The sequence below is a fragment of the Eumetopias jubatus genome, unplaced genomic scaffold (assembly GCF_037043125.1).
Source record: "Eumetopias jubatus isolate StellerSeaLion01/CBP00866 unplaced genomic scaffold, mEumJub1_p1.0 scaffold_3, whole genome shotgun sequence".
In the NCBI taxonomy this organism is placed as follows: Eukaryota; Metazoa; Chordata; class Mammalia; order Carnivora; family Otariidae; genus Eumetopias; species Eumetopias jubatus.
In genome coordinates, this window is record NW_028274809.1 from 78,582,615 (window position 1) to 78,595,130 (window position 12,516).

Genomic DNA, 12,516 nt, shown 5'->3' on the forward strand with positions numbered 1-12,516 from the left:
CCAGCTCTTGATTTCAGCTCAGTCATGATCTCAGGATCCTGTGTCAGGCTCCTCACTCAGTTGGCAGTCTGCTGGAGATTCTCTTTCCCTCTCCCTCTGCCCCTCCCCCTCAAGCACTCTCTAAAATAAACAAATAAATCCTTAAAAGAAAAGAAAAACTAGAAAGAACCCTAGTGTTATTACTGGTAGGAATGTAAAATAGTGCACCCACTGTGGAAAACAATTTGGAGGTGGCTCTAAAAGTTAAGCACAGAACTACCATTATGACCCAGCAATCCCATTCTTACACATATATCCAAAAGAATGAAAAGCAAAGAATCCAACATATATTTGTACATCAATGTTCACAGCAACATAACTCATAATAGCCAAAATGTAAAAATAAGCCAAGTGTCTATCAACAAATGAATAAACAAAAATGAGTTATATATTTAGAGTGAATATTCAGCCATAAGAATGAAATTTAGTTAAGTACTTGCTACAACATGATTAGAATTTGAAAAAATTATGTCTAGCATAATAAGCCACACACAGAAGGACAAATAGTACATGATTCCACTTATGTGAGATGCCTAGAATTAGCAAATCCAGAGACAGCAGATAGAACAGCAGTTACCAGGGGCTGGGGGAGCAGGAGGAGTTATATGTATAAAGTTGTTCGGAGATGATAAAATTTTGGGTACAGATAGTGACGTTTACACAACTCGCATTATGTATTTAATGGCACTGAACTGTACACTTACGATGATTATGATAAATGTTTATTTACCACAATAAAGAAAAACGCATCCCTTCCCCTCAAAAACAACAAAAAAAACACACAAACAAAACACCTGGCTTAAAGATAGAACACATGGTCAATCCTCCCGATCCACCAAAGTTCTATAAAGTCCACTGCAAACACTGTTAGCAAGCACTAAGCCACTGCTCCTAGGAAAGATGCAGGGTTAGGTTCCTACAAGAACCTTTTCTGTCAACCAATCGAACTCAACCTTGTTTTCTATTTCTGTTTAAAGACACCGTATGTACTGTTGACTCACTAACACTGAACTCACAGCCAACACGACTGTTACTCATGCCTAAACAGAGCTTATGTAACACACGTAATTTCTTCCTAGGGCACATCACAGTCTTCCAGTGCTTAGGAACTATAGACAACATCTTGGCACTAAGCCTGGGGGCCATTTGAAACTAAATTCATCAAGAAAAGGCACAAAATGTGGGAAATGTGTCACTAAATGGATTTATGAAAAGGACTTTTTTTTTAAAGATTTTATTTATTTGAGAGAGCATGAGAGAGTCATCCCGAAAAGGGACATGTTTTATTTTTTTATTTATTTTTTTTTAAAGATTTTATTTATTTATTTGACAGAGAGAGACAGCGAGAGCAGGAACACAAGCAGGGGGAGTGGGAGAGGGAGAAGCAGGCTTCCTGCTGAGCAGGGAGCCCGATGAGGGACTCGATCCCAGGACCCTGGGATCATGACCTGAGCCGAAAGCAGACGCTTAACGACTGAGCCACCCAGGCGCCCAAGGGACATGTTTTAAAAGAACACTGATGGGTGCCTGGGTGGCTCAGTCGGTTAAACATCCGCCTTTGGTTCAGGTCATGATCCCAGCCACGGTCCTGGGATCAAGCCCCACCTCAGGTTCCCTGCTCAGCAGGGGAGTCAGCTTTTCCCTCTCCCTCTGCCCCTGCTCATGCATGCTCTGCCTCTCTCTCGCTCACTCTCTCCCCCAAATAAATAAATATTAAAAAAAAAAAAAAGAACATTGAGAGTTCAAATAAAAAGGCAAAGCATTATCTTGCTCTACCTCAGCTGAGAACCTGCACACCGGGGGACTCAAATTATGCCACTCTGCAGGTTTGCAATTGACTGGAAAAGCAGCAGAAGTATTTATTGTGGGTTTGCAAAGCAATTTTAGTGAACTGTTAAATTTACATATGTGGCATGCATGAAAAATGTAAAGCTAAGAAATGAAAGGGTCTCACAGGTATAAACTGTGAACTATTAACTATAAACTTACCTTCCCAAGAAGTTTGACAAACAAAGGCCACAATTTTAACACATAAGTCTCATTCTTACTCATAAATAGCTTTTGGAGTTCTGAAAGTAATTTCTGCAAACAAAAGCAAAAATATTTACCAAAAACACTCTTGAAAAAACAAAATATGCAGTATCAGACTGTCTTAGTTGAATTAACTTTTCCCAATGTTTTATTAGAAAAACTTTCATGTATATAGCAAAGCTGAAAGTTTTACAGTGAAAGTCCAAATATATAGTTAACATCCTACTGTGCCTGTCTCATCATAAATCCAACCATTATTCCATCCATCAATTCAGCTTAATTTTTTTCTACCAATATACTTCTCCCTGAAAACTTCAGCATATATATCATTAGAGTTCAAATAATAATGTTTTAATTTTCCACTCTTAAAAACACATTAAGGCGCCTGGGTGGCTCAGTCGTTAAGCGTCTGCCTTCAGCTCAGGTCATGATCCCAGGGTCCTGGGACCAAGCCCCACATCGGGCTCCTTATTCAGTGGGGAGCATTGCTTCTCTCTCCCTCTGCTACTGTCTCTCTCTAATAAAATCTTCAAAAAAAATTAAAAAAATAATAGCTTCATGGGTAACAGCTGAGAACATTTTAAGTCAAATTTATAAAGAATTTTATATATGCTCTTAGAAAATTAATAAACTTATCAAAATAAAAAAACTTGCAAAGACATTGGAGCTACTTTTATTAGGCTCCAAACATTCCCATGAGGCCTCCTGAATTTTAAAAAATAAACAAAATCGGGGTGCCTGGGTGGCTCAGTCGTTGGGTGACTGCCTTCAGCTCAGGTCATGATCCTGGGGTCCTGGGATCGGGCCCCGCATCGGGCTCCCTGCTCTGCGGGAAGCCTGCGTCTCCCTCTCCCACTCCCCCTGCTTGTGTTCCTGCTCTCACTCTTTCTCTGTCAAATAAATAAATAAAATCTTAAAAAAAAAAAAAAAACTAATGATGTACTGTATGGTGACTAACATAAAATAAAATAAAAAATATAAATTAAAAAAAAATAAAAATAAACAAAATCCCAGGTTTTAAAATCTGGAAGGCTCCCTCACGTCACCTAGATGACTGAAGTTATCTCTAAACTAGTTTCCCTTCTACTCAACTCCTCTAGAGTCTATTCTCAACACAGGCACAGTGATTCCTTTAAAGCCCAAGTCAGTACATAGAAACACTCCTAGACTCAAAACCTTCAAATATGGTTTCCAATATAAGCCAGAGGAAAAAAAATGCCTTGCAATACCGCCAAGGTCCTATGTGATTTGGCCGTTTCTCTGACATCTTCTCCTAATCCTCTCATCCTCATTCACTCTATCATACTGCACTTGCCCAGTGTTCACTGAACACCAACACAAAACCATCAGAGCAGGGACTTTTGCTCTCATGGTTCCTCCTGCCTAGAATGAGCTTACTCCCTTATCATTCAAGTAGCTAATTCCTTTACCACTTTCAAATCACTGTTTAAATACCCTATTCTTTTTCCTTCCCTGACCATACCCTTCCTCTCCAATGGCACTCTCCATCTAGTCTCTACGGCTCTCCATAATGTTCTTCCCTGAATGTACTGTATTCTCTATTGCCTCTCCCACTAGAAAATAAGCTCAAGTTCCTTTTGTTCACTGCTATATTCAGTGTCTAAAACAATGCCCGGCATATACGGGCTCAATAAATATTTGTTACAAGAACAATGGTAGAAAAGCCTAAAACCTGAGACAAGTAATAACTTTAGGAAATTGTACACATTACACGCACTTATGTTATACCTATTGGGATTATGTTAAAACAACCCAAATAGTACTAAAATCAGTTAATATTCTCCCTTTTCCAGAAATGCAATTCCTTTCAATCACTATTCACTAGGGATGAAATAAAATGCTTGTATCCTACAAACACCAAATAAAACAGCTCCCTTCCTTAAACTAGTAGTATGCCTATACTAACTTAAGCAATTACTTATGTTTTGTTAAAAGTGGAACTTCCTAGATCATAATGCAGTTATTCCACTATGAGCCCTATGCTTGGGCCAGAAACTTTCAATGTAGTATCCAAAAAATCCTTACACAGAATAATACTTACAGTAGTCATAAGCTGCTCTGTGATAGATGCTATTTCTTGTTGTTTCTGAAGCAACAATGGCATTCCCATCTCTAGAGCAGTTGCTCCCCGCAAATGTACCTTTTGAGCTGAATGAACCACTAAAGGTATGACCAGTTTTGCCCACCTAACTGACTCTTCTCCCATTTGAACTGGGGCTTGTTCAATTAGCCTATAAAAGAGAAATCAATGAAATTAGCTTGACCTCACCTTTTATGTCTAAACTACCAGGAAAATAAGCAGCACACAGAAATATACCTAGTACGGTCCATCTGTTTTAGAATATATACATATATGCATTCACACAGATGTAATTTTTACTTACTGATTTGTACATTTTCATATTAACTTTATAAATTTTAAAAATAAAGAACACACCATTTTATCTTCAGATTATTATTTAAAATATTGATTTTTTTTTTTTTTAAATACAGGTAAATTCAACTTTCTTTTAGAAGACAGTGAGAGAGGGGCGCCTGGGTGGCTCAGTCAGTTAAGAGTCTGCCTTCCGCTCAGGTCATGATCCCAGCGTCCTGGGATCCAGCCCCGCATCACATCGGGCTCCCTACTCAGCGGGGAGCCTGCTTCTCCCTCTCCCTCTGCCCCTCCTCACCCCTGCTCCTGCTCTCTAATAAATAAATAAAATCTTTAGAAAAAAGAAGAACATAGCCAGGGAATTGTGATCTAGTGTGAGCATCATTCAGGACATCAGAACACTAAGTAGTTAAAGTAAATAGCTCAATACAGATTTAAAAGAATGGAAATAATTTTTAATATCCGATAGATGTCAGCAGCAGCAACATAACCAAGACTTTATTTTTATGTACGCGCTACACCCAACATGGGGCTTGGACTCAGCACCCCAAGATCAAGAGTAGCATGCTCTACCAAGTGAACCAGCCAGGCACCCCAACCAAGACTTCATTTTTAAGACTCAGTAAAAATAAACAAAAACAAAAAATAAATAAATAAACCTAGTAACGTAAATACACCTACTTCCTTCTTTTTACTGTTACTTTTCCCTTGAGACTTTTAGTTTAGAAGACATTTTGTTCGTTTAATATCTAACTCATGTCCTTGTCCCCAAAGCCCACTCCTTGAAGTAAATTCTAAATTAACGAAATCCTTCTTCCAAAACAGCAAACTCATACCTTATGATGACATTTAATGCTTCATAATCAACAACAGCAGAATGCACCTCTCCTCTATTAAACACTATTTCTAATGAGTCAATTACACTGGATACCTAAAAGACAGAACCAAATAAATACAAATAAGCCTGAGTTTTTAAAGTGGCATGTAGTTAAGAAAACACACAAAAACCATACTCACTACGCTGCCAATGACTTCAGCAGGAAACGTCTGCTTGGATATCACCCAAAGTGCCCTAGTACGTACATTTTTGTCTGGGCTTTTAACACTATCATTCAATTTTAAAAGCAGTTCTTGAATATCTGTCTCTGAAAAACAAGCAGCCTTAATTATGTGGAACAGTTTGCATCCTTTAAAATCTCAAATACAGAAATAAAAAAACAACATACTCTTCACTGTCAAAAAATTAAATGCATACCCGAAGAGAAGGATCAGTGAACCAAAGCTCATTCACATTTCTTCCCAAAACACAAAACTTAGGTCACATGGGAAGGTATATTCAGAGAAAACAAACAGTACACTCAATTTGTGCAACTGAAAAATTTCACAGGCATCATTATAGTTTTAAACATTTAAGACAATTTTTGGCAAGATGTTACCAATCCTAAACCTCTGCTCTAAAATGAACTTCTATTTTACATTGGGAACAACTGTATGTATAAAAAAGAAAGGGCAAAACCTTTACCATCAAAAAAGAAGATGGTAATAACTTTCAGGCACCCTTATTCCCTGTCCCGGGTTTCCCACTCTCTAAAGATCACCTCCCACGTTTCCATTAAAACGGTAAACTATAGAGCGGTAATTAAGATTACTTGAAAACTTAGCTACTTTGGGGTCCAAGTTATCCCAGTACCACTTTGTAAAAGAACTTTTCAATTCAGCATGTTCCTTAGTGCGTATGCTTGTTTTATATAATAAATAACCATCTAAATTCTTATTACCTTCCAAAGCAGATATGCTTTATATAAAAGAGAAGGTTCGGTTTTTTGTTACAATCATTTTAAAGTAGGTTTATATTCTTTTAGAGCAAATTTTGTGGTATCAGAGTTAAAGCTATGTCTAGGAAAAAAGAGATCTTCTAAAAGATGATAATCAAAACATTATTTCTTTCTCAAGAGCAAATCCTAAACTACAAGTAACAAAATAATAGAGAAGTAACAATACTTTTAACATATCAAACCATATTTATAAACTCTAAAAATATTTTTTTTGGGTCACAGTGGGTGTCAGACACTCCCAGGCCAAGCGCCAAAATATAAACTCTAAAAATATTACATCATAATAAATTTAACTACCTGATAATCCTGAGGTAATTTTGGGATTATATAAGCAAAACCCCAAGGCCTGTAGAGCAGCACTACTGAGGTCTGAATTCTGACTGGAAATGTGAATCTACAAAAACAAAAAGCACATTTGTTATAAACAATTAAAATTGTAAATAAATTCCCAGAGAACAAAAATCGACCAGAAAATTTAAAAAAAATTATGTTTAATCCAATCAACAAATGTTTGAGAGTAGACAAAGGAATAAAATCAGGAAGCCGTATGTATATAGCTTGGCAAAGAAAGGAAGAAGAGCACTAGAAAGAGATCACATCAAAAAGAATGTTTCTCTTAAAAGAACATCTCCACACAGCTGAAAGCAATAAAGAGCCAACAAATGGAAAATGCTGAAGACACCTCCACAAAAGGTTAAGCAAAAGACTCAAAAACAAAAGCTGGCATCCTAGCTTTAGAGTGGAACTGACAGACAGGGGTTGGAATGTAACATTTACAAATGTTGATCTGGAATTTAAAGCCCAACCCATATTACGTATGTAAAAGCTATAAAATCCCAAACCTGTCAAAGGCAGTCTTGCTATATTCCCCAACCCTCCGTTTATTTGTAACTGTTTTTCTTGGTACCATTTCCTATTTCAAGGTGATTTATCTTCAAATCCCCCCACTGCTCTGAATCAGATATCCAAGGAATCCTCAGGTATTTGCTGCTCTTGAGCGGGGAAAAGTAAGTATATGAATAGACACTTCCCTGGGGCACCCCTTTTATATAATTAATCAAATGAAATACAAAAAAAACTGAACACTGGAGCATAAGGCATATTAAAACAACCAATTCTGGGGCTCCTGGGTGGCTCAGGTCATGGTCCCAGGGTCCTGGGATGGAGCCCCAGATCGGGCTCCCTGCTCCGCGGGAAGCCTGCTTCTCCCTCTACCACTCCCCCTGCTTGTGTTCCCTCTCTCGCTGTGTCTATCTCTGTCAAATGAATAAATAAAATCTTTTAAAAAAAATAAAAAATAAAACAACCAATTCAGACAACCACAGAAAGACAGCATTAAATACCTAAGACTGAGAGCTACTACTGTACCTCCTGGAGAATAGTTAGCTGTGATAAACTTTTTTTTATTAAATATATATTGCCTGGGGGCGCCTGGGTGGCTCAGTCATTAAGCATCTGCCTTCGGCTCAGGTCATGATCCCAGGGTCCTGGGACAAGCCCCGTAGAGCATCGGGCTCCCTGCCGGGCGGGAAGCCTGCTTCTCCCTCTCCCACTCCCGCTACTTGTGTTCCCTCTCTCGCTGTATCCCTCTGTCAAATAAATAAATAAAATCCTTAAAAAAAAAAAACTGTTCTTTGAAAAAATACACACACATACACATTGCCTCAAAGTATTCCGTAACAGTGTTGTCGTCAAGAATGTTGTGGGTGGGGCACCTGGGTGGCTCAGTCCTTAAGTAACTGACTCTTGCTTCCAGCTCAGCTCTTGATCTCAGGGTCCTGGGATCCAAGTCCCACTTCTCTCTCCCTGTCCTGTGAGCTCTCGTGAGCGCACTCACGCTCTCCCTCTCTTAAATAAATAAATCTTTGGAGAAATAAACAATATTGGGGGTTCCAGGGCACCGTCTGACTCTTGATTTCGGCTCAGGTCATAATCTCAGGGTCGTGAGATTGACCCCCTTGTCAGGGAGTCTTCTTTAGATTCTCTACCCCTCTGTCCCCCTCCTCCCTCCGCACTCTCTCAAATAATAATAAATAAATCTTAAAAAAAAATGTGGATTCCTAGACTCAATACTAACAGAATTGTAAACAACTATACAGAAACAGGTTATATTTCACCTAACCTGGCTCTTTTTCTAAAGGAATCCAATTATCCTTGCAGTGCTTAATTAATCACCCAGAAAGCTTCTGCTGACTTTCCTATCATTAACCACCCACATGCCTCCAAATAACTATTCATCAGGCATTTAAGTTACGAACTCTATTAAACAGTGCAAGCAACTGAGTTCCTGATCCTACATATTCTTGAATACCAAATTTATGAAGATGCATGTTTTCATCACATCCTATATATTGCTGAGACGTGGAACATGATAAGAAAAATAGGACATTATAATTAATATTGTTTAATAATACTATTAATAAGTCCTGAACTACTACACAAAAACTAAGTTCGGCTTACACAAACAAAAAGCACTGCTGACTATAACAGGAATACTCACAGGTAGACAGTGCCTTAAATGTCTCAACATTTAACTGGAAATCATGTTAAAATATACACTAAATATGACTGAATACTTCTGTTTAAAAGCACAAAACACGGTCATAAAAATAAAAACTCTGAAGTTCAACCTCTTCATTCTAAAAACAAGGAATTCAGAAGTGTTAAGGACAGTCACAAAGCCACTGTGTACTCAATTGAGGATAAGAACAGAAGTCCACAGTCTGATGTTAAACTGTAACACCTCCCTACAAATAAGCAAAAAAGATAACCATAATAATGGTTTTTTAACCAGACAAGAGTGGCAAAAACTGATGGTGAGTGAAGGTAAAAAACAAAAATGAATGTTGCTACAAAAGAGACCGAAGACAAAATTACAGAATCATTTACTTACAAGTACATTCCTACAAAAAGACAAGAAACACGAAATAATCGCTGTTAACTGCTTTTAAATTAAAAGCACAGGTTTTGGGGGAGTACGGGACTCCTGTCTCAGGTTGGTGAGTTGGAGCCCCATGGTGGATGTAGAGATTACTTAAAAAATAAAATCTTTAAAAAAAATAAAATAAAAGCACAGGTTTTGCATTCACATGGCCATGGGCAACATTAGGCAAGTTAAACCAATTTCTTCTACAAAGTGAGGATTAAAGAGTACCCTCACAGGGACATGGAGGATTAATTAAGAGAATACATGTAAGGTAATTAAGAAAGTACTCTGATACGTATTAAACACTGAAACAGTACAATGATCAATCTGGCTCTTATTCCATTTCAAAGTTTTTATGACTTAGCTGGTAAAACTTTTCTTTTCCCACAACAAAAAACTATTCAATAAACAGATACATACTTTTAAAAGTCTGAATAGCTGAGGAAGTTTTTTCTCAATTTCCATAATGACTTCTTTTCCATCTTCTCCAGTCATTCGACTTAAAAGCAGAAAGAACACAAGCTTATGCAAATGGCACACAAAAGAACCTATAATTACTCCCTAAATTACTCCATATACTCATTTGTATCCTCTTTCTAAAGTTTGTTAAAACTCTACCAAGTTGAACTGGCCCAGTGCTTAAAATACTTCATACTTGTAAATACAACACATCATGCAATATACGGTCTGAAATTAACGCAAAAAGAACCCTTAAGAAAAACTTTTGCTCCACAACGTACACATTTGGACAATATCACCACGTAAAGAGGGAACACGAAAACCTAGACCAAATTACAAATTTACTAAATCTTTGTCGCTTTGTACCAATTGCTACCCTCTGCTAGCATTTCCAAATAAGTAGATAACTCAGCAAAATATGATTTTCAGAGAAAAAAATAGTGAGGTATTCACAGTTACAAATGAAACCCGGGTTATTGCTCTCTTAAATAAGAGATTCTGAGTTGCTACATTGTCCCAATACATGGGCGGCTTACACTGAAAAGCATCCCGCCAGCATCCCCACTTCCAACCAAACTTTAAAAAAAAATCCTTTGCCAACCAGACACACGTGCAGGCTTCCTCATTCCAAACACACGCCTGGAGTTCTGCAGCAACACCCGGGAACGTCACTTAGCACGCACCACCTCCCCCAACCCTGCCCGCGACCCCGGCGTCCTCACAGCTGCCAGACTCCTAGAATACACACACTCGTTTTTGCGTGCCCCACCGCAACTATCTTCTTCCCAAGACCCACCAGAGCGCTCACCCCCAACCCCAGCGGGCCTTACCTGGTCAGAGTCAGGTAAGCGTCGGTTTGCTCTCCATGGGGGGCGGAAGGGTCTTCCAAAGTCTCCAACAGCGGCGCCAGGGGGCTCTCACCCGGGGCCGTCATGTCGGCCACCCTGAGGCACGGACCGGAAAAGGAGAAAACCCAATGACCGATGGCAGCAGCCCTGTGGCGGCCCGGTCCCCAGACCCGCGCGCCCGCCCCCGGCCTCACAGTCCCACCGTGTCCACACGCCCGGCCCCTGGCCCCCAAATCCAAGACCCTAACCTCCTCCTGCGCCTTACAACACGCAGCCAGGCCCACGCTGCGCTCCGGCCCAGGCCCGCTCCCGCCACCACTTTCCCGGGCAGCTTTCAACAGTGGGAGGAGACCCGCGGGGGGGGGGGGCGCGGGAGAAACCCGGGGAGCGAGGCATCTCGCCTCGAGGGGGCGGAGGGGGCGCTAAACTGAGGGTTGCCAGGGCCCAGCACAGTGGCCCCGATACTTAGCCCACGTACGAAGATCAGGACTGTGTCCTCTCCGCGGCTGCCCCGCGGCACCCCGACGGAGCCAGAACTCGACTTTCCCGGCTCGGGCTGTTTACTCTCGCGTGCGGCCGGCTCCCTCCTAGACCAAGATGGCGGCGGGGGCGGGCCCACGAGCGCGCGGGAGTAGGGCAGGCCTGGCGGGAGAGCCTCGAGCCAATCCAACAGGCAGAGGCGCGCGGAAGTCATCGATAGCCTCCCTGCCCCGTGGGCTGCTTTGCCTAGCCGGTCAGGGGCGTATTATAGGTGGGGGTGTTTTGACCTAAATTTTACCGGCGAGGGACTTAAAATTCAGAATGTGAGTGAATCGCCAACGTTCATCAGACTAAATTTAGTGGGCCTTCAGACTTTTTTCAAAGAAGCCCTGTGCTTCTTGAAGTATTTAGCAACAAATTATTTAGCAAGAGATGACCGCACTGTAATGTTTAAGACTAGGAGCTGCGTCTCGGTTGGTGTAGATTCCAAACCTAGGTCTGTGCGACTTCAGCAAATTAACCTACCTTTCTATGCCTCAATTTCCTCCTTGGGAAAATAGGGATGATAATGGTAACTACTTAAGTTGAAAGGGAAGTGAGATAAGGTAGGAGAAGCCTTTGGTTTTCACATTTTAAGTGTACATAACAATGGCCTGGGGGTATTCATTATTAAACTGCAGATATCTGGGCCCCGCCCTTAGACATTGTGATTCAGTAGATTTAGGTAGCTCCCAAAGATCTGCATTCTTTTATTTAGGCCCCAGGTGTTGAAGGGTGGGACTTGGCCAGGACTTACTGATGGTGGAGAAAGGACCGTAAACCCTTGGCGAACAATTATTTTTTTATTAAAGATTTTATTTATTTATTAGAAGGAGACAGAGCACAGGCAGGTGGAGGGGCAGAGGGAGAGGGAGAAGCAGACTCCCCGCTGAGCAGGGAGCCCGACTTGGGGCTCCATCTGGGGACTCCAGGATCATGACCCGAGCCAAAGGCAGACGCTTAACCTACTGAGCCACCCAGGCATCCCTTGACGAACAATTAATATGCTGCGCCCCTTCTCCTCGGCCTCTGAGCCCTGTCCACATCACACAGGATTGTATCAACCTGAATTCAGGCATCTAAGGCTCAGCAGCAAATGGTTCTTCCACTTTGGCCTCACAGGTTTCTGATCCCCCACCCCTCAAGCCTCCACTTCTGCAGTACAACTATCAGCTCCAGAGGTCAGGGCCACATTTTGCCCTTCTCTGCCTCTAGCCAGTGTCTGCCAAAGTAACAAATTATTGAGCAAGAGATGACAGAATATGTTTCTTAAGCAAAAAAATGAAGGAAGAAAAGGAAGGAGACCTACAGATTTTGTAAACCAAGCCATGGAAATTAAAGACTTAAAACGGTGAAGAGTTGGGTCTGGGTGCAATGTAGAGACACTGAAGAAGTGATGGTAAAGAAAGGTTTTCAGTGCAGCCTGATAATGAGTTCTATAAACATCAGAGGGCAAAGTACTCA

At 40.8% G+C, this 12,516-nt stretch overlaps 1 protein-coding gene across 3 annotated transcripts in view; it reads right to left on the minus strand.

The window, feature by feature from the left end:
* Positions 1-11,111, minus strand: part of RIF1 (replication timing regulatory factor 1) — a 64,510-nt gene extending 53,399 nt beyond the window's left edge. For all 3 annotated transcript variants that reach the window (XM_088021707.1, XM_088021708.1, XM_028113054.2), the window contains exons 1-8: positions 11,012-11,111; positions 10,516-10,629; positions 9,647-9,725; positions 6,598-6,694; positions 5,483-5,610; positions 5,302-5,396; positions 4,133-4,322; positions 2,029-2,121 (exon numbers count right to left, since the gene is read on the minus strand). In XM_088021707.1, coding sequence (XP_087877833.1) covers positions 2,029-2,121; positions 4,133-4,322; positions 5,302-5,396; positions 5,483-5,610; positions 6,598-6,694; positions 9,647-9,725; positions 10,516-10,619 — 786 coding nt within the window. In that variant the 5' untranslated portion in view covers positions 10,620-10,629; positions 11,012-11,111. The remainder of the gene's footprint in view (positions 1-2,028; positions 2,122-4,132; positions 4,323-5,301; positions 5,397-5,482; positions 5,611-6,597; positions 6,695-9,646; positions 9,726-10,515; positions 10,630-11,011) is intronic.
* Between the last annotated feature and the right edge of the window lie 1,405 nt (positions 11,112-12,516).